Here is a 26,073-nt window from a genome sequence, read left to right on the forward strand (position 1 = left end):
AGGTTTTGCTAGTGCTTGTTTAGGTGGTTCAAATTTTGCAACCTTGTCTTTCAGATGAGCGGTATTCCCAGCTCTCACTGTACCCTTGTCTTCATGGGTTTTTGAGGCTGTGGGATACTAACGCTTAGTCAGGGTCAATACTTGTCCTTGTAGGACTGTAATCTCATCCGCGAGAGATCCCTGTTTTTTGAGTGCATCTTGCAAGTCTCTTCTCAGGGAATTTATCTGCATGCTTTGCTTTCTCTGAGCTTGCCTCCACATTTTTATTGCATTGTGAAGCACTATGAACTTCTTTGCTTGGGCCACAGTTACTTGTTTCAGTTTCTGGACCTTGTGCTCCCTTTTGTGCCGCGTCACCTGGGTTCTAAGCTTGGCTTTTAGCGTTGCTTTGGTGATGCTCAGGGTAGCCTTCAGTTTCTCATGCTGCTTTGCGGGTACATTCTGGGTCATCAGACGTTCCCGCAGCAATTGAATTTCTTTAACAGCCTGCAGATTGTCATCCTGCAGAGTTCGCTGCTTCTCCTCGGCATTCTTGAGGTGCGTACGCAGACCTTGCAGTTGGTTCTGCAGTCGGTGCTCTGCTTCAAACTTTTCCTTGACTTCTTCTGTGAACTGAAAACTTTCTTCTTTCAGTTTTAAGTTTTCTCTTTTTAATCTTGAATTTTCTCCTTTTTCAGTCTCTGTATTCTTCAGGGCTTCTTTGCAGTCCTCCTTCCATTTATGCACATCTGTTTTGAGAATGACAATCTCCTGGCGTGAGACTTCCTTCTCTAGGTTGGGGGTCTGAAGCTCCTTCTGAGAGACTTTGAGATCTGTATCAAGATTGACAATAGTTTCTTTAGCAATGTCCAGCTCCTCAGTGAGACTGTGTAGTTCCTTTCTGGAAACTTCCAGGTCTGTGCGGCAGCTGTTGGTCTCATGATGTGAGGCATCAACTGCTCAGCGGAGTGTCTGAACCTCTTTCTGAAATACGTCCACTTCTATCCGGACACTGTTGATCTCCTGCTGTGAGGCATTCAGCTCTATACGAAGAGTGTGAACCTCTTGCTGGAAGACTGTCATCTGCTTCAGTGCCTCCTCATACTTCCGCTTTAGCGTAGCCACCATTTTATCAGATTGGCTCTGCTTTTCATCCATGGCGGAAATAGTAGCCTTTGCAGTATCTAGCTCAGTCTTGAGATCGTCCAATTCTGTACTGGCTAAAGAGTAAATTGTGAGCACATCTTTTTGTAGCCTCACGTTATTTTTCTGTAGCTCTGTGTAACAATCTTCCTTTTGTTTCAATTGTTCACGGAGCATATCACTGTCATGCCTGGCATTTTTCAGGGCATCTTCAGGGCTGGTCAAGGGATCGTCACTCACTGGTTCCGGCTCCACTTCCCTGGGATGGTTGGTTGAGGGTTCCTCACTGTTGGCACCGGACAGACACTTCTTTGGGGTACACGACTTCTGCCTTGGGCCCTCTGGATATTCGGTTAACCGCGGGATGAATTCTACATTTTCTCTAGGCTGCAGGGCAACTCGGTCCCCCTTTTTCTCCACAGGATCTGCGGACGTGTCTGTTCCTTCCACGGTAAGTGAAGAACCGCTTTTCTTTTTCTTTTTCCGCTTCTTTGTTTTGGATGACTCCGTCCCATCCGGAATACTGGGGTCTCCTTCTTTATTTGATACTTTAGCAGCTCCATTATATACGCCAGGCTTTTCTTGCAGTTGCTTTAGCTGACAGAAATATTGGGTGATCTGCTGCTCCCGCTCTGCCTCCTGTTGATCATATTCGTCATCAAAGGGAGCGGTCTTTTCTGTCCGTGCCGAGTTCTGGCACCCCCACCATTCTTGGGGTGTTTTGTGGGTGTGACTCGGTGCGGGTACCCCGTAAGAGAGGTCTTCCTCTTTATTGGACTGGAAGGGCCACTCTTCCATGTGGTAGGGTTCATTACAGGAACGCTGCATCTTGTCCTCCATTTTTAGGCTATCAGGTGTAATTTTCTTCCTGACCTCAGGAGGCGCTATTGCAGCTGTTGCCACTGTATTTGCTAGAACCCCCAATTGTGGTCGTCCTACAGATGGGCATATTTTGCTTGTAGAGGTCGTAGCTCTCACAGACATCTCTGTAGAATTTTTCTTTCTTGGGTAATTTTTTTCAATATCAGCAGCACTGTGCATGCATTTTCTCTTATCAGGTATACAAGATGTGCAGTTGCTAGGTAAAAAAGTCTATTTGCTTTACACCATTTACTTGCTAGGTGCAATCTCCCCACTTCAGCAACAGAATTTGGTGTTCTGCCTGAGTTCAGTAATTTTCAGTCTTATCTTTGGGTATTATGGCATTCACACTTCACACTTTGGGTGTCTGTTTTGCTCCCAAGATATATATATGCAGACTTTTTTACTTGCAGAAAAAAAACATTCTTTGCAGTGGACCATTTCTTTCATTCCCGGCAGGGTGACTCAACATTCGCAATTGGCTTTGAAAAACCTTTTTCACAGTTCAGAAATCCCATTTTCCCCAATAGGGCAATTTTACACTCAGCATGTGTTTGCTAAAAATTCCCCTGCTTCAGCACAGTCTTGTATCAATTTTCACACTTTTCTGCATATACTCCATTCACAGCTGGTAGCCCTATGCGGTGTAGCAACCTTTATTTGCAAAATCAGTACCACTCGTGGTCACCATCTGTATTCACTGCTTCAGCGAAACTTTTGAAAACAACAACACCTATCCCTTTTTAAGGGCTGACTCACTTCTTGAACCCTGACTATGGCTGGAAGGCAAAACCCATATTTGAATGACCATATTACACTTTGTGATAGGCAAAAAAGGTTTAGCTGTTTCAGCAGTCTCTCTCCTCTGGGGATTGGGGCAAAGAGCCCGTCTGTGTTTTTGTAAGTTTCAATGCAGTGTAAGTTTCAGTGGTGTGTCCCCTTAACTCTGATCTCTGCTGCATGAGGTTTTTTTTTTTGGTTTTTTTCTCTAAGTTGCTCAGACTGTTTGTAGACAAAAAGCATAACAAAAAAAATTTCACAGAAAAATCTCCGGTCCTTTTTAACTTCAAAGACACCTCTTGTCCCACTTCGAACACCATATGTAGACGGACGTTCACAGAGGTACACAATTGGAGACTTTTATAAGGTGAAATTATAATAAGGCTTTATTGTGACTTTTCCTTTTCATCAGGAAATCATCCAAACACAGGGGGGGGGGAACAAAGCTTCTATTCACTTGGGAGTGTTTCTTGTGAAATCCTATGCAATTAATTCACATCTCCGTTAGTTAAGCTTTTCTCCCAACCCCAAACAGATAGCATGAAATAAGCAGATATAAGCAGTCTTTTAAGAATGAAAGTCTTATCTGTTAGCTGCTGTAGAGTAAGCTTCTCTGCTCTCCTGGAACCGCACCCATGCGTGCACAGAAAATCATCATCCAGGTTTAGAAGTCTTATTTGGTGTCTTGCAATCAGCTATGCTGTGCAGAGCTCAAGACATGGTCAGCTCCAGAGATATGTGTTCTCTTGGTCAGTCTCTCCTGGGAGACTCAAGAACACTGCTCTGTCTCCAAAGTTCAGCCCACAAGTGAGCTAAGGAGTCACTTCCTGTCTCAACAGACAGGCTTTTGTAAGCAATCAGGCAGGTGGTGTTTATTAATTGACTACCAGCAGTTAACCACCACACTGCTAGATTAAAGGCACATTACTTGAACGGGGATTTCTCCCATGTTACAAGGGCATACCCTCCATCTCCTCTGTGAATCAATACGATTTTATGCAGAATACGACGCATGGTGATGTTCCTACGGTGGGCTTTGCGGATTAATACGCTTGTTGAGCTATTGGCTCTTCTTTCTAAATTTTGCAGCTATCAAAATTTTCTGTCATTTTAGCTCTGGCACCTTTGAGTGCCTTTAGTGCATCAGGCTGGGGGTATGAATCTTCCATGCTTGATGGCTTAGGAGAATTATTTATCCTGCTTTAAACTAAATACAGGAAATTATATATTAAGTGAGCTGTGTATGATTTAATACTATTAAGTTTCATTGACAGTAGCCTTGATTTGACTAGACAGGGGTTCCATATGGAATATAAGCTACTATCCGCTATAGCGCCAATTACGTGGTTAGGAGCATAATATTAAGTGTTTTTTAGGGACAGGTCACAGATCTATTTACTTGGTCCCTCTTTACAAATTATTTGTAACACCTAATAGAAGTGTTTCACTTATTACATCATTAAACATTCACATACAGTGAGGGCATTCAGTAGGGTACTGGTTCTGTCCTATTGTACTCTATTTCCAGGAACCAGTGAAGGGGATATAGAGTTTGAGTATAGTACTGGAGATGAGGAGATTGGGTTTAGCTCCGACGAAAGTGAAAGTAGTGAGCCATGCCCCAAAGGGAATGAGTTAAGGGACTTTTCTTATAGAGCCATTAACGATGAAACACTGATTGTTGTAGAGCATTTCCCCAGTTTTGAGTCTGCACTGCCTCATGCTTCACCCCCCTTGGTTAGTAAGATTATGGTGGAGTATCAGTCAGATTGGGGTATGCCTAGTTCCGACAAAAGCGCTTGGGTTATCCTGGCGGGATATTTCTGCGTACTTAGATTCCATGCCTGCCACCTTGCCGGGTTGTGGGTGCCCCTTATGTTACCAGGGATGTCGTTTGGTGGTTGCTTTAAATCCAGTAGATCATGCCTAATAGGGTATTTTCAGTGACAGTGCCCGGTAGTACAGAGAATTAGTTGGCTATTAAAACTGGAGCACTAATATAACAAGATTCTCCAGGTTGTGAGGAACCTATATTGCACAAGGCAGTTATTTGATGTATGAACACAAAACTGAGGTGCTCCCTATACAAATCCAGTGAGTTGGAAGAAACCCAACTGACTGACCCTAATAATAGTGATGCATGCAAAAGTAAAGGACACACCAAACAATGGTAAAATACTGGCCCGAATCAATAATGCTGCTCAGCCAGTCACGAATCTTCCCTTGATCCTCGGATAGCAATAAGTCACAAAGTTGGCAGAGCGCAAGAAAGAAGAAAATATGTGCTATTAGATGGTAGATAATACACACCATATACAGTGGTTGACAATGATATATCATTCATTCCACACACCTCATCCCCTTTCAACCCTCCCCTCTTCCCCTTTTCCCCCTTCCCTCCTCCCTTCTTTCCTTTGCTTGCCGTTGTGCTTTTTTTGTCAACCACTGTGTATGTTGTGTATTATCTACCATCTAACTGCACATATTATTTTCTTCTTTTTTGCGCTCTGCTATCTTTGACTTAGTTATTTGATGTGTCTAGAAAAATGTATTTTGTTCACAGACAATGTATATCATGCATCCTAATGTGATATTCATGTGAAATGTTATGTTGTTTTGTTCAGGTTTCATCCGATGATGGTACCCAAAAATTTAGGACCCAAGTGGGTTCTTTGGGAATCCACCAGAGGGAGAGTGTAGTAGGGTCCCCCCTGACTACTATACTGCCCAATGGGCTGGCAGTAAACCCTGGTACAATCAGGTTGCCAGTAGTTGGTATAGGGTTTCCCCCCTGCTCTTTGGTAATGCACTTGAGTGACAGCAGGGGGGTGGTACATCCTGTTGTAGATGGGACAACAGGGTGCCGCCTTCTGGTTGTACTTAAGGGCAGGACCACCCTAAAGTTAGTTTTTGTTCCTTCCCATCTGAGGAAGGCAGGTCACAACACTGGGAGCCTGAGATTGGGGCCTTCCCATGTGCTCTTCCCTCCGGGGGGAGAGTGAGTGTGGACCATACCTCTGCTTCCGCTAGGGAGGTGGGGAAGAGCTAGGATGACTGCGGATTACCTTGACGGTCCAGGGGCCATCTTCCAGTGATAGCTGACCTGACAGACAGCATCCGGCAGAAGACTGCAGTAACAGTTACACAGCAGAGTGTAGTAATAAACCTGTTCCTGTTTTGCAATATACCTCCTGAATGGTGCGGGACCTTACTGGGGGGGGAGAGGTAATAATTCTACCGTGGAAGATCACCTTCAGTTCCTGGAGTCCACGGCAGATGGAGGTGCTGCAAGGCTAAGGAGATTTGTGGGGTATGAACCCCAGAAGCCTGTTCCTGTATCCCCACTACCATCGGCGGACGACTCGGCCCTCCTGTTGCCTGCAGGTATATGCACCATACACCCTGTAATGGCCCCTATCTGCGATTGGGTGGGAGAAACACTGTTACATTTGAAAACATAGAATATATGAACTTGACTAGCCAACAACATAATGAGTCCAGTTATTAATTTAAATGCACACAGTGAAGCAATGTCTCCTGGGTAGCATGTGTGTCTCTCACTATCTGTTAATAGTTGGTTGTTATTTATACAGATTAGCAGTTATGTAAAATACATAATCTTAAGTATGTTTCTGTTAACCTACCAGAGCAGCTTTATCAGTTCTGACTTATCCTTTGCCTCATTTTCAGAGGCATTTTCAGAGTCTATACCCCCTCACTACTCTAGCCTGGCGGCGTCTAGGGCCCACCATACTATCCCTCTCTCAACCTCCTGTTTCCATTTCTCTGTGTGCTCGCCAAAAACCTGCTTTTATAAAACCGAACTTGTTTTCCTTAACATCTTTGTTTATTTATATAATTTTTATGTATGACTAACCCCAACTATGCACCAACACTTAACCACCTAGCCCTGCTAAGTTAAACTTGACCTTGGGGTATGTCCTACCTTGCTGCACTCTAAACACCTCTTTCATTCAGCACTTCGCAAATTTAGTGTTCTTTAGTAGATTCCTAAGACATCACCCACAGCCAAGATAAAAGAGCAGCATGAGACACAGTGGATAATTATTAAATGAACATTCCATGCAATTCAGTAAAACATTAGAATAAGGTCATAACACACTGCTGTCCCCCAGTTCCGCTGTCATTCCCAACAGTTCCCTTTGCGTTGATTTCTAGTGTTCTAAGATTGAAGCGCTCACTAGCCATGTTTTGCGCATTACCTAAGTAGTTGGGCGAGTAATGTTGTAGGCATTCTAAGGCTCCTCCGACTAATTCCGTACTGTGCTACAGAAATAACCCTACATGCATCTTTTGTTCTCCCCCACTCCCACCGCCCCCTTCTGCCCACACGCTACAGTCTATTCCTAACTCTCCGGGGGTCAATGACCCTCTGTGGCCAAAACCAGAGCCTCCATTTGGAGGTAGGAGGATATTACCCTCCTGTGACTATGGCCTTCGCCACCTGGACTCTCGCCCTGTTGTGGTGCACTCCTCATTTTCAATTGCCCCTCCCCCCACCGCCCATACAGACCGCACCAATCCGCTTCATGCAGTGATTACTTCTGGGCCTCGTGGATCACCAGATCTTCGGGACTCTGCATCGCCATCCAGCAACCGGTCCCATTCTGCATCACGGCTCTCCAAGCGGGAGCCTCCGTGACCCACAAGACCCGGATTGGAGCCATGGGTGTGTCTGTGGTGATGATATAAAGAATCCCCTTGTGTGTTGTCTTTAAATTGCTTGGCGCTGTGTCCGCCTTCAGTATCCTACTCATTTAAGTCCTTGATTGATCAATTAATTTCCCTTGGCCGCCATTGCCTTCCTGCCTCTTGCTGAGTCTCTAACCTCGTTCCAGGATGGCTCTGGAGAAGGTTCTTCCTCTTCAGCTCCATGAGCAATGTTTGTTTTTATCCCCAATTTCTTTAGGAATTCTTCTAGCTCCTTCATGGTGTTGGCAGGTCCGTCCTTAATTACCAGAAGCCTAAAAGGGAATACCCATCTATATATCACTCAATTTTCCCGTCGGCATCTTGTAATAGGCTGAAGCTTGCGCCTTTTGGCTAGTGTTAAGTGGGATAAATCTTGGTATTCTTGCAAGTTTATTCCTTCATAGGTGAGTGTGTTGGAACTTTGGGTAATTTGACATAAGGCATCCTTTGTCTTAAAATAGTGACGTATCTATAGCTCTCCTGACTGCGGTTTGCTCCGCAGGGCCCTGTAGCAACAGTCCAGACCCAGTTCCACTCCTGTCTTCTAAGGCAGCATGATGTTCAGCCACTTTGAGACAGTCTTTTGACTCCGTGACCGACTGCGGGAACACCCTAATAACAATATTATTTCTCCTGTCCCTATTTTCAGAGTCTTCCTGCCTTTCCGCCAGCTTGTAGGCCTGCTCTTTCAGGTTGTTTGTCCATTTCTCTTTTTTTTTCTGCAGTGCCTTGATAGTTGTCCAGCTTTTTTTTCCAGGGTATCTGTCTGTCGTTGTTTGCAAACTCACAAACAAGGGTTCGTTGATAATAAGTAGTTTATTTTAATACATAATATAGTATGATCATACTAATTAAAAAGTCTACAAGACTCTCTGCCAGGGAGTGTCCAGGCAGCCTCTTTATACATTCTTGGTTCCTTTGTCTAAAACTGTTACTAGGCAGATTATACTAACCACTCCTTAATTCTTAAACCAATCATATTACAGCTCATTAAACCTGGTTAAAACTAACCTCAAAACAACTATGAATAGCTCCTGGTACCAGGTCTCACTAGGAATGTGGGCGTTACTTTAGACACATTCGTAAATCAACTTAGGAGCGAAATCTCTCATTCACACCAGACACACATTCTTACTCTCAAAATGGATACTGGACATGAATGACTTTACAAAATGGAACTGAACATCACTTTCAATCCTTCTCCAGAGCCCCCCCCCCCCCCCACCCCCCCAGTCCATTTAAAAAATATGTTCATAATGTATATATCAGTGGGGGGACTCCATTTTGTCTGCTATAACCATTCTATACTAACACTGCCATTATGTTAGTCTGTTGTTGACTGACCTGTTACCCAATTAATGTTGGCTGAATTCCTGGACTATGTATGTTCAGACATAGTTTCGGAATGAAGAAACAGGAAGTTTAGCCAAGGATGCATAGTCTAAATTTATGTACTGTTTCAGCACTTCAAGCAACGTTTTTTTAATGTTGATTGTTGCTTGTCTTCAATGTGTAGGGCCAGATATGTGTAGAGGAGGAAGTTGCTAGCACTGGGCCTTTCCCTTTACTGTCTCTGTGCCTGCTTGACAGCCCTCCTGCAGCACTGTGCTACCCCACAGGACTATGCTGGTCCCCTTGCTGTGGGGTCAGATGGCTCCACCACCATCCTGCAGCCAGTTACAGGGGAGGGGGGTCATCTAGAGATTCTCTCAGCCCGCTGGATTTTTTGGCCGGTAGACAGCGGGGGGAGAGGGGAGGAGACGCACTGCAGAGGAGTGCCCACTCAAAATTGTCGCCCCATCTCACTCGATTCCCCCCTCCCGCACCAACCTATACCCCCAAGCGTCCTAGAGCAGTTCTTTGTTAAGCAGGGGGTTCCCCCAGTCGAGCGGCTGCCTTAGGCCCCATCCAGGGTGGTGCTGAGCGGGCGCATGTGCTCACGCTGGACACGTTGCAACAATGCATGTGACCTGCGTGAGCGGGCGGGTGCGCCTGCTCAGCGCTCAGCCGCTTGCCCAATGTGGGTGAACCAGCTCCGTGACATCGGGGCCGCGCCCCCAAGACGTGCGCGCACCAAGCCGGCCAGGAAAAGCACGGCCGAGCAGGACGCAGCGCTGGAGCGCCTGTTTCCACCCTGGTTGAGGCCTCAGTCTCCTGCGCAATGGGGGGGATGGGGGAGGGGAGGTAGCAGTCCCAATTGCGCTGGCAGCTCACCGGCGTCCCGCCAACCCAGAATGGCCATCCCGCTTCTTGTGGTCTCCTCACTTACCCCGGCAGCTCCGATCAGTGGGGGGTCTCTACTGGCTCTCCGCAGCCCGGTCAAGGTGTGGACGTCAGAGTCTTCAGGGAAGGATGTTCCCTCACTGCCACGGAGCTCCTCTGGGACAGATCAGTCGAGGTTCGGCACCATTTTGTCGCTCTGGATACTCTCTCATCCCTCAACACTTTGTGGGGAACTTATAGGAGCTCAGGCGAAACTGTAAGCATCAGGGTTGGCTTGTGGGTGTTGACATACTTTACATTTTTATTTTTTAAATAAATTTCAATGGGGTGAATGGCCCCGATAGAGCAGTTTGGCCCAGAGCTCAGTAGCTCTGCGTCCTCTCTGATCGACTGCTGGCCACACCTCTCCTACATGTTCTATTATAATGCCCTTGTATTCTATTGTCTGTACAAATATACATACATTTTATTTTCTTCCAACTTCTTCATATAGTGCAGAAAAGCAGATTAATTTCCCATTTTGTTCCGTTAACTCTTCAAGTTGTTTGAACTTGCAACAAACTGACATTTTTTTTATGCCATCATTTCTGTTTGATTTTGTTTTATTTGATTTAAACATCAATTATGTTGTCTTTGTAATTTATTCGTGAATGCATGATGCCTAATGAAGGAGAGAGATAATTTTTTGTTGGTATAAATCCCTTTTGTAAACCTGTACTCAGACATTTCTTTTATGTGTAACTTTTCATTTGATTCCTCAGGCTATGGATCTGTCCTGAATGAAGAGGGGGAAGTAGAGATGGATGCTATTATCATGGATGGGAAAAATTTGGCCACGGGAGCCGTCTCTGCAGTCAGATGCATAGCTAACCCAATAAAACTTGCCCGCCTTGTTATGGAAAAGGTATGTTTTATGAGCACTTCAATAAAATGTATAGTTCCTCTTTGGTGTGTTGCCAACTTATCTAATATAAATCATCAGTGGGTTGGTTCACTGGAACTTTTATATAGTTGGATTATTACAGTGTTACAATCCACTATCAAAGGTTTGGTGTGCCACCTTGTGGCTATATCTATGTACAACAAGTGCAAGCTCCCTCTACATGGATAACATCATTTAGTGGAAGTGCACTATCATAGTCTACTTGTCTCTGCTACAATTACTGCATTTTTTTCTTCTTCCCTTCCTCTGCACCGAAGGCTATCAGTGTGTCTGTCTATATTGTCTCTTGCACATGTGTCATCTGTTTGGCTTCTGTTACACTGCCTAAATTGTCAATTCTCCAGTCCTTGGACTTAACTTAATGAATGTATTAATAGATTATATATTTTTTCAGTAGACCTCTGACTACAAAGTGATCACTACACAATAACAAAATACCAACACTACCAGTATTGCTTCTTATTGCAGCATTATCTTTTTGGGGGAGGCAGAGGGTAGTATGAAAACTATAACATAAATCAAGTGATGTGGATATCTTTTTACTCTTTACAGTTAAGCAATAACCTGCCAGAAAATCAATATGAATGTAGCTTTCTGTGTACTCTACTTTTGCCAGGGATTAACATAGGGTTGCCACATTTACATTTGTTTAATTCGGGACACTGAAATCCAGTATGGAAGTGTGAGGTCATAATGAGGGATTTGCAAGTGCTTTGAGCTGAGTGGTATCGCCGGCTTGACTGCCATATTTTTTGGTGTTTATCATCTCTGCTCGTAGCAGGTCGGGGAAAGACGCCACTGAACTAACAAGTAGTAGCGTGAGAAAAAGTAACGCCTATAACACATGGGTGTCATGGCAGTGTCTGAACTTTATTATTTTAATAATTTAGTTAGGCGACCCCCACAGCCAGCCGGGCCTTGGACACTTGTCCTGGCTCTCTCCCCCACCCCATCCCACCCCACATTTCGACGACCCAGCGCATTACACAGCTTTTCAGCACAGCCTGGGTTAAAGAATTGCAAAACCAGTAAACCTACTCGTAGACAGCTGTTTGGTTGTTTCGACATTCTGGGTCTCATCAGTGGGAGGATGGTTAAACTCATGGAATCTTCGTAAATCAGTATTGCCGACCTGAGGAAGAGAGCACTCACAAAACCTTTTCTGATGATATCAATTGTAAGTCCAGATAAAAAAAGGTATTGCCTAATACTGAATTACTCATTCACTTTCACAACTGGATTAACAATGCCATTTCTATTTAATTCTGTAATTATTTAGAATCTTACACTTTGTACAGATTATTCTTGTGTATTGCTGGCGATTTTGTATTCTCATCGTAATGGCGTAATTACTACTTCTTCCTTCTTCCACCCCATTGAATGCTGATAAGTGGTTCTGTCTGGGGTGTTTATACTCACTTGGTGCTGGTTTTCCAATGTTTGACATCTGACAAAGGGGGAAAACTCGCAGTCATTGTGATCCACCGTAACCTCTATTTATAATTGTCAGTTATACTCTGACCGAGATTCTCCTGAGGGTGACATCCCACGGATATGGAACACTAGCTGTTGTAATATTTGTTTTCATAATGTTGTTCTGGCAACATTATTTTATGTGAAATGTTCTAGCATGGTTAATATTTGCCTGCTCTAAGCCAAGTACATATTGTATAAACTGTATGTTTTGTGGTATCATAAATTGTATACATGTATTATATCTGTAAATTCGCAGGTAAGACTCAAGTTGTTTTAATTGTGATAAAGGTAAAAGTGACAATTCTAGTCATGATACAAATCAATTTTTTTTTATATGTCCAGTTTTATATCTAACTCTAATGTTCAGATTTTACATTGTGGACATGATCTCTATATATTTATTTCTGCTCCACTTTTTGCTTTATTTCAGACGGATCATGTGCTTTTAACGGCTAATGGAGCTGCTCTTTTTGCAAAGGCTCAAGGAGTTCCAGAAGTTCCTGGTGAAAAGCTCATCACAGAGCGATCCAAGGAGAGATGGAGGAAAAACATAGAATCAAATTCCAATCCGGTGGCAACACAAGTGTAAATTTATATTTTTTTAAAAGTGTACATTTACTGTCATTTTGGTATACAAACTATATTCTTCTTAATTTTCTCACATGTTAGGAGCTGCTATCTTTTTCTACTTTTCAATGATATTGCAGGTGTCAACTTCACATAATGATTCCTATTTATTTTCGTTATCACTGGTGTTTTATTTTGGAGATTAGATGGAGTATTTTTATATGTTTAGTATCTTATAAACCCCTGAAGTGTGTTTTTTTTTTTAATTGTGCAGTGTTTCAAAACTGATGCGTGTGCTATACATGCTAAAAAGGAAGTATGTTAAGGGTTTTCTTTTATCTTTGCCTCTCTTCCCTCTGCTCTTTATTAATCTGTCTTTTATCTAATTGTTTCTCTCTCGCCCTTTCTCTCTGTGGCAAGCTCCATGATTGGGAGTAAATGCGTGCTGAACTCTAGCACCCTTTTTTGGATCTGTGCCTTGATCCCTCCCCACCCTTTCCTTCTTTACCTCAGCATTTCGTAGTCTTTCCCACTATACTCTGTATCATCAAACTGTTCACTTCTCACACACCACAAAGCCTTTCAATGGCAGCATGACACCTATTGGTACTTTGAGTCAGGGTCACTGTTGCCACAAGACAATGGCGATGTACTAGAATGGGTATTACCATAGGGTACCAGCTAATCGAGCTTTGTAAAGAACGACATCGGAAGCTGTGGGAGTGTGGGATGAATTATCTGGTATACTGGCAGTGGTTCTCTAAATCAGGAGTGAGCAAACTTTTTAGGCCGAGCCCCCCTTTTCATCCATGAAAATCACATGGAAAAAAAACCTTTATTAAACGATGTACAATGTAAATACATCTAAATACTTACATATTTCAACAGCTCGCGCTTGCAAAATTAGGCTGCGTCCACGTTGCCACTGAGAGCGCACATGCTTGAGAGCGGTGACATCACCAACTCTCCAAGCATGAGTGCAAGTTGTAGCTGCGATGAAACACATTGCTGCAATGTGTGTGTGTGGCCAGTGTGAGCCAGTGCTTGCGCGGCGCTTAGCTGCTTGCACAAGCAAGCAAACTTGAATTTGCCGCTCGCTAGCGCGTCACGTGAGCGGTTCGCTCAATGAGGGCAAACCAGCTCTGTGATGTCATGGCCACGCCCCCATCATGCCCAATACCCCCTCCCCCCCCCATGCACACACCTAGCCGGCCACAAATTGCCCGGCCGAGCAGAGCGCGTGACGTCACCGCGCACGAGCGCCAGCACGCTGCTCCATGTTTTACCGCCACCTAATTTTGCAAACCGTAAATCTTGCACCCCCCAGTTTGAACACCGCTGCTCTAAATAATGCTGTCACTCGGTATAAAGCCATTCTTACTGCTCAGTATTCTATAACAAGGGTGTCATCAATTTAACTGCTTTTAGTATTGTAATGAACTTAAACTGTACGGGGTATAATTTAATGAATTTGCAAGTTCTAATAATTATACTAATAACTTTTACATAGAGTTTCATAAAGGGGACTAATATAAAAAAAAATAGTGATTTTTTTTTTTTTTTTTTAATCATTTCTTACACTTGATATAAACATCTTATTTACTCTCTTAACGGTGCTACAAATATTCTTAGCAGTGAAAGGTTTTCATGTACATTTGTAGAAGTATACATGTAGAATCCACTGTGTACACTAAACTGATGTTTATATTTTCTTAGGGGTCTCGGCACAGTTGGGGCTGTTGCTATTGACAGTGAAGGAAACCTGGCATGTGCAACGTCTACGGGAGGAATCAGTAATAAAATGGTTGGACGTGTTGGTGATTCCGCATGTGTAGGTGAGATTAAACGGAAGTCATTAGCCATTTGGGTATCCGTTTGCCTGTAATTGGAAACACTTTCAAAATGCCGCTGCAGTGTAGCGCTTGAGTAGCTGTATTAGTTCTGCAGAGCACCGAACCTTGCTGATTGTGATTCATTTTATTGAGCTATTATGAAAATTCCAAATACTGTACTCATCGTTGAAAATGAGTTTCCAAAACCACAAAAATTCCTATTTCACATTTCTGTTCTCATATATCACATCTGAAGAAAGAACCTCTGTCTTTTTGCGAGCTAACACACAACCAAATCAATTAGTAACTTTTTCTTCTTGTGTCATGAAAAGATAACACTATTTGCTAAATATCAAATGCAACTTTTACTGACCTTTCAGCATGAATCCTGGAGGCTATGATTCAGGTTTTGGGAAACCCTTCCACTCTCTTGCTAAGGTGATTTATTAATCATCTGAGATGTACAGGTGCAGCAGCACATGCACAACTCGTCAGGAGAAGCTGTGAGAAGTGGGCAGGGAGTGTTCCAGCTGGTGCCATAACGTTGGCTACATCTGTATAATTGACCTGAAGTGCTTGTTCAAGACTGAATCTATCCCACCAAAATCTAGTGTCAAGTAACATTAATTTTTCCAAATTTTGACACAGAAAATCAATGTCTAGATTGGGTAGGGGGGGAACAGGTTCAGTGTTCTCCCCAAAAAAGGTACCCGCAATATCTCTTCTATTATTAATGCTATCAAAGGTTAATCCTGAAGGCATTGTGGAACCCACTAAGAACAGATAATGTTAATAAAATAAAATAAAAATGCTAATACCACAAATTGCAAAAAACAAAACAAAAATGCAAACCCTACTGGTGTGCAAACTGAAAAAAAAAAAAAAACATGAAATGAACAAAAATAAATATAAAATTTAACCTTGACCTAAATATTAAAACACATAAACATATATATAAAACCTATAACAGTTGATGCTCAGACAGTAGTGTAATAAATATTACACCAATTGTATATATTCTCAGTCCAAATATCAGAACAAATGGGGGGTAAGGGGAACGTTGCTGCAGCTCCAAAAAGTTGATCCGTAAGTGAAAAGTCAATTCCAAAAACATCTAGTAGAAAATATTGTATTTGAGCGCGCTGTCCCTCCAAACGACCACCCTCTCAGCTACACGGTGTCACCCCACAGCTCCCAATCTCCCGTGGTCAGCAGGACATACTCAGCAATCAAAAAACAAAAATAGGAGCGCATGAAAATGAAACCAAGAGAAACCAAAATGAATACATATATTTTATCAAGAAAAGTGATTCATCATACAAACATACATATACCATAAATAATTAATAATAAACTTTGTCTATAATTACAGTAATAAATTGCACCAGAACTCTAGTCACATAAGAGTAAAGGGTGTATACACCCAAATGCACAAGCCCTAGTTGTAACAGGGAGGAAGAAGTGCTAGGAAAGCAAGATGTCAAAGAAAAATAGATTGGCACTAAAAATCTTCCTTGTGCTCCTCGTGGCAGGCTGGGCTCGAACAGCAACACAAACTGACCGTCGTCACGGCCGTGCGTCGCTGCGTAATGACGTCACCAACGCGTTTCGTGTCACATAACACTTCATCAGGGCTTGGCCATAAGCTCTCAGAATCATTCTAATTACGGAGCCTGAGAAAGTCCATAGGGCGAAACGCGTTGCTCAAAATCCCCCTGTTCTTTTGACCTGTTGCGGCCACCGTCGTCAGTAGGACACGGGAAGTGCAGATCTCCATCCGGATGCGGAGAGAGTCTAACTGCAGCACCACGAGCCCTGCTAAACATCCCCTAGAGACTGGCCTTTTACCTCACCTCACACCGCAGCTCACTAGTTGAGTAAGCGGTGTGTTTGTTGTTTATTTTCATTTTTAATAAAGACTTTAGCCTTGACTCCCTGGGCTTATAACTTTATTTATCACTCTGGGAGAGAGAAATCACCATCAGAGGCTGCTACAATTCCCTATCCAGGGACGATAGAAGGAACCATTAAAGATACCTTTCCAAGTGTGCACTCACACTTGGCCGTGTGAGTAGTAACACTTTGATATATCTTTTCCTTTTCCCTACCACTTGACATACGTTAAGTTTTGCAATTTGGAGCAGCGGGACTGCCCCCTGGAGTCCAAAGATACCACCCCTTAGAGTGCACCCACACATGCCCTTGTGAGTGTTTTTAAGTATTCAACCTCTGGCTATTTTGTTCCCTTGCACTTATATTTTGTTCATATTTAAATGCTTTTATTCCGAGGGTGACACCACACCAAGGAAGAAGGAGAGGAAAAGCACAGACGAGAGGCGGAGATCGAATCCACAAGATAAAGAAGGTGACATCATACCAAAGAAGGAAGAAAGGAAGAGCTCAGATGAGAGGCGGAGATCGAATCCACAAGGCAAAGAAGTGAAGACGCAAAGATACCTTGATGCGCAAGCATTTGCACAAGGCCGTGTGAGTGTTAAAAATATTTTGGATTTAAAACATCCACCTTAATGCTTCAGAGTCTCACACACCTGAACCAGACTGTACCCTACTCTATTATTCCACCAGTGCTCCCCCATCCCTTTCTCTTGTCTCCTTTACTTTGAAGGATCCTGGGTAGATCCTCCTTTGGGGTCGTTAGAGTCACAGGAGGAAAAGAAACAGAGGGAGACCTTGCCCACTACCAAGGTTGTTTTTACACCCATATCCATCATTTAACTATTTATAGGTAGCGCCCGAGTATTTCTGTTCTATAGGCACTCTCCCGAATACATTCTTCTGAAGAGAGGCCAGAGGAATCTTTGGAGACTATCCTTCCACATGAGAGGATTCTCGCCACGTCTTCTTTCAAGAATCTTGACAAGATTTTGCACTCCCAGAGACGCATTCCCAAGGACTTGGTCGTTCCCGACAACAAACTCTTTGTACCATCCAAATTTGTTCCAGAGGTCCTGTCTTGGGGTCACTCCTCTAAATCTGCAGGTCATCCAGGTTTTAAGAAGACTACTGATCTCATTCGTCGGAATTTCTGGTGGCCAAGGATGTCTCAAGATATTCTGGAGTTTACCCGCGCATGCCCCACGTGCGCTCAAAGCAAGACTCTCCGTCAAAAGCCTCAGGGTTTTCTGTTACCCCTTCCAGTTCCCGACCGCCCCTGGTCCCACATTTCTATGGACTTCATCGTGGAGTTGCCCAGGTCCAGAGGAATGAACACTATCTTGGTGGTCGTGGACAGGTTCTCGAAGATGTCCCATTTCATTCCACTTAAAGGATTACCCACCTCCCCCGCCCTTGCTGATATCTTTACGGAGCAGATTTTCCGGATTCATGGGATCCCTTCGTCCATTGTTTCTGACAGAGGTTCTCCGTTCGTATCCAAATTTTGGAGAGCTTTCACGAAGAGATTGGGCATCTCTTCTTCTTTCTTTTCCGCCTATCATCCTCAGTCCAATGGACAAACGGAGAGAATCAATCAATCCCTGGAGAAGTACCTGAGATGTTTTATATCCGATTTCCAGGATGATTGGGCTCAACTCCTCTCTTGGGCAGAGTATGCCGTCAATTCTGCAAAAAACGAGTCCACCCGGGAGTCGCCCTTCTTTATAAATTATGGGTTCCACCTTCCTGTCTTCCCATCCCCAACATTCCTTCTGGAGTACCAGCCGCAGATTAACGCATTTCTTCCCTCCAAACCGCATGGTCCAGGATTCAGTCTACCCATCTCAACTCCTCCTGCAGATCGAAACTACAGGCCGATCGTCGTCGTCGTTCGGCGCCCAGTTACAAACCAGGGGATTTGGTATGGCTATCCTCTAGGAATATCCACCTCAAGGTACCATCTCCTAAACTGGCACCTAAGTTCCTGGGACCCTTCCCTATTTGTGAACAAATCAATCCCGTGGCATTCCGGCTCCAACTACCACCCAGTATGAAGATTCCCAATGTCTTTCATGTGTCCCTCTTAAAACCATTTATCTCCAGTCACTTCTTTCCGGATCAGACTCGTAAACCGTATCCCATTACTGTACAAAATAACGAGGAATACGAAGTTCACTCTCTTTTGGATTCTCGCCTATCCAGGGGTCAGCTCCAGTTCTTGGTGCAGTGGAAGGGCTTTGGCCCTGAAGAGAGATCCTGGGTACCTTCAAAGGACATTCATGCCCCATCCCTTCTTAAGTCCTTCAGGAAAAAGTTTCCAGAGAAACCGTTCTTGGACCGTCCTGAGGCCGTTCCTGAAGAGGGGGGTACTGTCAGGAATCGGCGTTCTCCTCGCTCCCCACACAGAGCACTCCCTCCCCGCAGGGAGCCCCTGAACACACAAAACAATCCTGCCTTACCGGCCTCCAAGGCTCCTCTCCCCTGCCGCCGTCGCGGGATCACTCCCCTCGGCGATTCCTCTGCTCAGCGCCGGGCGCGCCCACGCCCTCCTGCACGCACACCTGCACCATCCACTGGCTCGGTTCACACACGTACACGAGTTACGGAGCACACTCAGTCTGCACACTCTTATTCCCGTCCCCCGGACCTCAGGCTCCGCCCCCGCACACTGCACGGGCATACTCAGGTTACTAACAAGACTCACCTGGCCTGTTATGCCTGCACCAATCTGCAGTGTCTCCCTGTAGCTCTTCCTGTCCCGCCTCCGTTCCTAATTGGACCTTCCTGCTTTATCTAGCTCCTCTCTGCTCTCAGTCTTTGCTCGACATAGTCTCTGTATGGAAGTACTTCTGGATTCTCTCAGTTTTTTCACAGTTTCTGACGCAGCTCGTATGACTACCCCCTCTGGCTCTCGATCTCGGCACTCCTTGGACAACGCACACTCTGGTAACCCCTTGAACACGGCTTGGACTACGACCTATCTCCACTCTCCACTCCCTGACTTCGGCAAGGCATCATTCACTCTATCTCTACAACCGGTACCGGCAAGTATTGTCTACCTTACTACACCTGGCCTGGCAACACTTCTTACCACACTCCGACACGCTCCCTTTGCTGCGGGTGCGTGTATTACCACTTCCCCCTTCAGCTCAGGGGACGGGTCTGGTCTGCGGGCAGCACCGGCGTAACACCAATCAACTATACCTATACATAATAACATACATTTATGGTGACAATATACCGAATTCATAATAATGAATACGAAAATAATAATAGAAAAATATATATATAATAAGACATATTAATAAAAAACAAATAAAATAAAAACTGTGAACATAACTTTACATATTTCAATAATGACTATTAATTAGTCTATTATCCACATCACAGCATACTTATACATTTTTAAAATGTTCAGAGCTTTGATGCTCTAAGCACCGCACAACTATACCCTTTGTCCATATTTTAAAAAATATGATATAATATAAAAGACAAGAGATAAATGATAATATCGCAGCTTGTCATAGTTAACCTTTAAGTGTCAGAGTGAAACTCGCAGGACTCCTATTGGCAGGTGCTGATATAAAACACCTCATAACCTGGTTAAAAGAAAACGTATGGACATTGGTTAGAGTCACAGCTTGCACACTGGAATCAGACCTGTGTTGTGGTTGATGGTAATCGATATCCTATTTTTGGAAGTTACAAGTCTTTTCACCATGACACATGTTACTAGTGGCCAGTACATGTAGACAATACTGTATAAGTACACTATACATTTACAAATGGTCAAACCAAAGGCTAGCTGGTTTAATGGTCACCACATCGTGAGTTTTCTGCCTCTTTTTGGTGTGGAAATGAATGTACAGAAACTGGCCATATTTATCAACCTGATGTTTGTATAAATAGTCCTAGATTATCACTTTCCTTTAAATTGAATGAATTACAAAGATATTTCTAATTTCATGGCTGCAATGGATAACTTGTCCCATGTGGAAGTACAATATTTTAATATTATACTAACATACATGTATAGCTATGAGAAAAAGCCATGTTTTGTGTTGCAGTATATTATGGGTGACAGTGAAGTAGTAGACTAGACAGTAGTAGTAGTAGTAGACTGTGCCCAGGACATACTTGAAAACGAGAGGTAACTCTCAATGTATTACTTCCTGGTAAAATATTTTATAAATAAATAAGTTTTTTCCTTCTCTGAACTTTGTCACCTTTTATAATAGCTGACCCTGTGTTTATTTTCCTGATGGCCCCTCAAGTTCTTATCTGTTGATTGTCTCTTTGTAGAGTTAGTCAAGAGAGATACAGCTGTTAGACTTGAAGGGGGAAGATGACCTAGTCAGGCAGCAAAATCTTTTCTTTGTTTAGTCGGCTAAATTATATAGCCAAAGTATCACCAATAATTACATGTGAAATTATGCATGTCCGCCCCCTTTTTTGGGGTATAAAATAGGCTGTTTTGGAACGTGCATTTTGTGTTGGCCAGACAGCATAGTTTGATTTGTATTGGATGCACTCTTGCAAGCGGCCGCTGCAATAAAGTTTCTTAACAGATTACTTTTGTCTAAATAATAATACGTGTGAACAGAGTTCTTCCACGACACCCACCGTGCCGAGGATTTATGGAGATAATCATTGACCAACTGCCTTTTAATTAACAGAAAGTGAGAAAACAGACACTTTGTCTCCTTATTGTCTTTCTTCAGGCAGTGGCGGTTATGCTGATAACATTGTTGGTGCAACATCTACCACAGGACACGGGGAAAGCATCATGAAGGTGATTCTAGCCAGGCTGATTCTCTATCATATGGAACAAGGTAACTACAACATATTAAAGCAGCAATACAGGTTTAAAGCAGGGGGTCTCCAGAGCTTAACTGTGTTCATTTCAGGTCTGGGGACCCCTTGCTTACAGAGATATTTGGCTCTGTAGGGGACGCTTATATCTTTGCAGAGTTTAAAGGTCCAGGTCACGTGGACCAACAGGAAGCTGTCATCTGGTGCGGTTTTCTATTCGCCTGCGTGACCTTGACTGTTAAACTCTGCAGAGATACCAGCACCCCCTACAGAAGTAAGTATCTCTGGAAGCATGGGGTCCCCAGAACTGAAATAAACACATTTGAGCTCCAAAGAAACATGTTTTGCAGCTTTAAGTTCATCAATGATTAAAGTACAGTAGCAACACAAGGGAAATCGACTGTTCTTTTTATGGAGCAACTCCGGAAACTTGAGTTCCAAAACTCTTTTTTTAGGGATCAACTAGAAACATGTAATGATGCTAATTTGTATTAGGAATAAGAAATAGGAATTATTCTTCAAGCTGGGATGTTGATATTTATGGAAAAGGAAGAAAGGGAAATACACTACAACCTAATAAACAAATTATTAGATGCAAACTCCATGGCCAATTAATGTAGGCGGTACAACTCAGGAGAAAAAGAGCATATGAACCAATGAAAATAGACCCTGACAAAAGGGTCCAGAAATCTCCAAGAAAGCGATGTATGCAAAAAATATCAAACAGAATTTATTCGTGCAAAAAAGAGAACAGACCCACACAAAATTTAAAAACAATTAAAGAACACAGTACACAAGTAAAATGTGACTGTTACTAGTGAATGTAGAACATGTGAAAAATGCCAGAGAACCATAAATCCTGAGTGGTGTATACAAAGGACCCCATCAGGAGATCTAACACTTTGTATCCGTGTACATAAATGGTAACCTATATATTTCGGCACATTAAAAAAAATATATAACTCAGAATAACAATATCACTCGGTATATAGATCGGTTCTTCCATGATCCAAGGAGAAACTAAACCAGGAAAGAAATTCCTATGAAGAGACATAGGTTGGAAAAGAAGGCCCCTAGTGTAGCACTCCAAGCGGTGTAATGGTTAAATGATTAAAATGTAACCTTTATTGGTATATATTTTTAAAATAATGGTGGACTATACAAACATAAAAAGGTCTCAGATAAACCACTTGCTCAAAACATCTCTCTCGGATTCATATGTATGTGATATTCAAATCCGTGGTATATATTCCTGTGGGAATAGGTGTAAGTTCACCTTCAATCCTGGTGCAACCAGGTAAAGGTGAAATACCTTTATCTTACAAAAAGCGAACAACACTACTAAGTGGGTAGGCAGTAATCACCTAGGTGCTGGTGTTATCTGATACTGCTATCCTTATGTGGTACAGTTAGTGTTCGCCACTAAATAGAGAGCATCTGAGTGTGATAAAAGTGATAAAAAGGCCTAGATTCAGGTTTGTGTGACTTTGGTAGCAGATCACAAAAGCCTGTAGAGTAACTAAATAGTGACCCCTAGTGGAGCAAACTATGTTTGGTTATGCTCTAGTAACCTCAAGTGTCAAATGGATGATGACTTCATCTATATATCATGTAAACAGAGGGTTTTAGTGGTATTAGTAGTTCTAGTGGTAGCATTTATTAATGCAAACATTTGGTAGGTTGCTATGGGCTCACATCTGTTGGTATCCCTGGTTTGATTTGCAATCACATGGTAAGCTGTTATTAGACCATTGCTTTTACTCTTTTTGGTCCGGTAAGTATATAAGTCCTACCCACAGCCTTATGATGTGTAGTTGTTTGCTAAAGTTCAAACCAGGGCAAGTAGGGACTTGTGGAGAGCACCTATGCCTCTGTAGGTATCAACCTGCTATTAGGAGGTAATTCTTATATTAATAATGTAACTGGTATAGCTATACATTACTATTGCTACTTTATACCTCATGTTTTTCATGCAAGTCTGCATATAACCACATAGAACCTAATGGTATTCTGGTAATAGTTTATATGCCGAATCCACATGATATGTTTGTACTGTGTCTCCGTGTCGGAAGCATATCAGCTCAGTTACATTCATACATAGCCGGTCAGTCCTTTTTAGAAGTCTTTCCCCACTCGCTGGGATGCGGGGGGAACACACGGAACACTGCGTGATCAGCGCAGACTGAATACACATGTAAGTGAAAGGTGACTTCCGCGGTCACATGGTATTGCGCGGCGTAATGGCGTAGCACACCGACGGACGTTTTTGCGTCTTGATGACGCTTTTTCAAGGTGGCAACGCCCCTCCAAAAGAGAGGGGTGTAAATACCCTAGCCACAAATAAAGCAGGCACCTCCCTGACCCAGTCTGTAGTAGGGAGGAGAGAGTAAATATAATGCCAGTTCCGATCAACGCTGCGTCTTGGTGCTGAGGCTCTCGGAGGGGAAGTGGGTGATTACTTGTGACGTTACCCAATGTGCGTTTAACTAGTGGCTTCGTCAGGGGCGTAATTCAAACAGCACCATCTGTCACCTCTAAATACCCAGATCATGGTGACGTCATCTCAAAATTTAAGACGGAAAGGAGAAAGATTCAATACAAAAACACGGACTAGACTGCATATCAAATACACACCTCATACAAATGCAGAAAAACATAGTTCTTTATTCACGCCCTGGGGTAACTGTATTCAAATAAAAAATCCATTTCCACTCCTGTTTCAAAAGTAGTTGTTCTAAATTGCCATCCCGGCTTCCTAAAGAAACCTTTTCAATACCCGAAGCCCCTGGGGTGAACCTTTATGGCAAGTTAGAAAATATGTAGGAACACTTGCTAACTGTTTATTCTTGCTACATCTTTAATTACATTATTAATACTAACGGCATGCTCAGGTATTCACTTTCGCAGTTTCCTTGATGTCATGCCCACATATATAATAATTTACGTGGGCACGAGAAGGCATATATAACCCCAGTAGTGTGGCAGTTAATATAGTTGTAGCCGAGTCCCCCTCCTTAGCTTCAGTGAAGGTCGCCTGTGCTGGTCTGTCCGAATCTCCGTGTGATTGGGAGTGTGGAGACGGCCATATTGCTAGTTTCACATGCGCAGCGCGGAGGGCTGTGCATCCACAGTCAGGAGTGCGGTGACCATTTTTAGTTTTGGATCCACACACACAGCAGCGGGACTACATGTCCCAGAATCCTCCGGGGGAGGGACTGCATACATGGGACTGTCCCAGCCAATGGGATTAGAGCTGTTGGAGAAACAGGATATCCTCTGGGACAAGGAGCGCCAGCGTGCTCAGTTCTGACAGAGGCACTGAGAAGACAGGTAGTGTCCAGGGAGCAGTAGCTTCCTGGGCTAGGCCTAGATCTTGCCCCTAGGCCCCAGTTAGGCCCTGAGCCAAATCAGTGGAGTGTTGCAGGGAAGGCCCCAGATAGGGACTCTTCCATTAGTGTTATTAGTACTGCTCTGGTGACCGGATGGCCACGCGGCGCCCTGTGACCAGGCAACAGGACCCTGAGACATTGTGTGAGACCCTCCGGTTGGAGCTCACACTGAGGAGGATCAAGATCCTTGAGGAGGGGATTTGTGTTGGAGGCCCTGCTACGTGGCATCTGCTCCAACTCACCACGCCAAGGAGCACTTGGGTAATGGAGTTCCCAGTCAGGTACCCAACGTGCACCTACATCCGCAGGGGGTAACGCTACCTCACATTTGGGTGGGATTGCTGGGATAGGACCCCAGGGGTTATATGTGCCACAGCACCCTCAGTACTTTGGGGGAACCACCATGTGTTGGGTCACTGCTTATACTGTGGGTACAAGACAAAACACAAAAAAGCAGGGGCGCTTATGTAACAATTGTGGTTGTGTATTAAGAAAATGTATTGCAACAACCTTGGTGTTAAATTAATATTCAAATAGAAAATTAAACAAAAACTTTTCCTGTGTGAGGTTCACGCTTCCTAACCCGGTTAGGAGGGAGGAGTTCGGGTGGTGTTGGCCACTCGCTGGAGAACGTGCTGCTGCTTCCCTCAGGGTACCTATAGCTGGTGCTGCCTCTGGAGCCGATGTGATACAGCTGCACTGCCTCCTCCTGATTTGGCGCTTGTCCTCTGGGTTGCTTGCACTCAGGGGGTGTTGCGCCTCCGTCTGGAGTTTCTCCGTGCTGCGGCTGGCGTCCTAGATCTCTCCGGCTATCCCTCCTACGTCACCGGATGTGACATGGTCTCTCAGTGATTCTGGTGTCCATGGTTGGGTATTCCCCTTACAGCGGGGGCTGCCCGTAGCTGAGCACTTGTATGGCCAACACAGTAAGAAGCAGATTCCTCTCAGGCTGCCGTTTTTTGCAAAACAAATGTTTACTGACTCGTTGTCCACTACTGCAGACTAGAAAATGTCAGTTTGATAGAAATAAAGAATCCTACGCGTTTCGGCACTGCTGCGCCTTCCTCAGGGATATAATGAAGCAATGCTCAATCCTCTTCTTATGTATGTGGTAAAGTTATGAGTCTGTTCTCTTATTGGTTAGTGCATTAATTACTGATTGCTGGCCACATGTCCATACAATCACTTGTCGATTTCTAGATTGATTTCACACCACTTGGGTGTGTTAAACCTTGATTGAGCAGTTTTTCATGATAATCTATGGTTCATGTCATTTCAACAGGTATAATACTAGCCACATATATCATGATAAATACATATATAAAAATCAATAAAAACTCAATTCAATTTTATTAAACATGTTAAAATTGTGACCAATTGATCAAATATATCCAATAAAATATCAGTATCTATTTGAAGTATGACTGATATACTCCTAATACTGTAGGGTGCACTAATT

The 26,073-nt window shown here is 43.6% G+C and overlaps 1 protein-coding gene across 2 annotated transcripts in view; it reads left to right on the forward strand.

The window, feature by feature from the left end:
• Positions 1–26,073, forward strand: part of ASRGL1 (asparaginase and isoaspartyl peptidase 1) — a 50,871-nt gene that overhangs the window by 15,660 nt on the left and 9,138 nt on the right. Inside the window, exons 3-7 of one of the 2 annotated variants that reach the window (XM_075598061.1) lie at positions 10,461–10,603; positions 12,549–12,703; positions 14,402–14,520; positions 19,288–19,461; positions 21,139–21,245. In XM_075598061.1, coding sequence (XP_075454176.1) covers positions 10,461–10,603; positions 12,549–12,703; positions 14,402–14,520; positions 19,288–19,461; positions 21,139–21,203 — 656 coding nt within the window. In that variant the 3' untranslated portion in view covers positions 21,204–21,245. Of the gene's footprint in view, positions 1–10,460; positions 10,604–12,548; positions 12,704–14,401; positions 14,521–19,287; positions 19,462–21,134; positions 21,246–26,073 lie in introns of both variants that reach the window. The other variant, XM_075598060.1, reaches the window with a different exon arrangement.

This window comes from Ascaphus truei, chromosome 4, assembly GCF_040206685.1.
Source record: "Ascaphus truei isolate aAscTru1 chromosome 4, aAscTru1.hap1, whole genome shotgun sequence".
Lineage (NCBI taxonomy): Eukaryota > Metazoa > Chordata > Amphibia > Anura > Ascaphidae > Ascaphus > Ascaphus truei.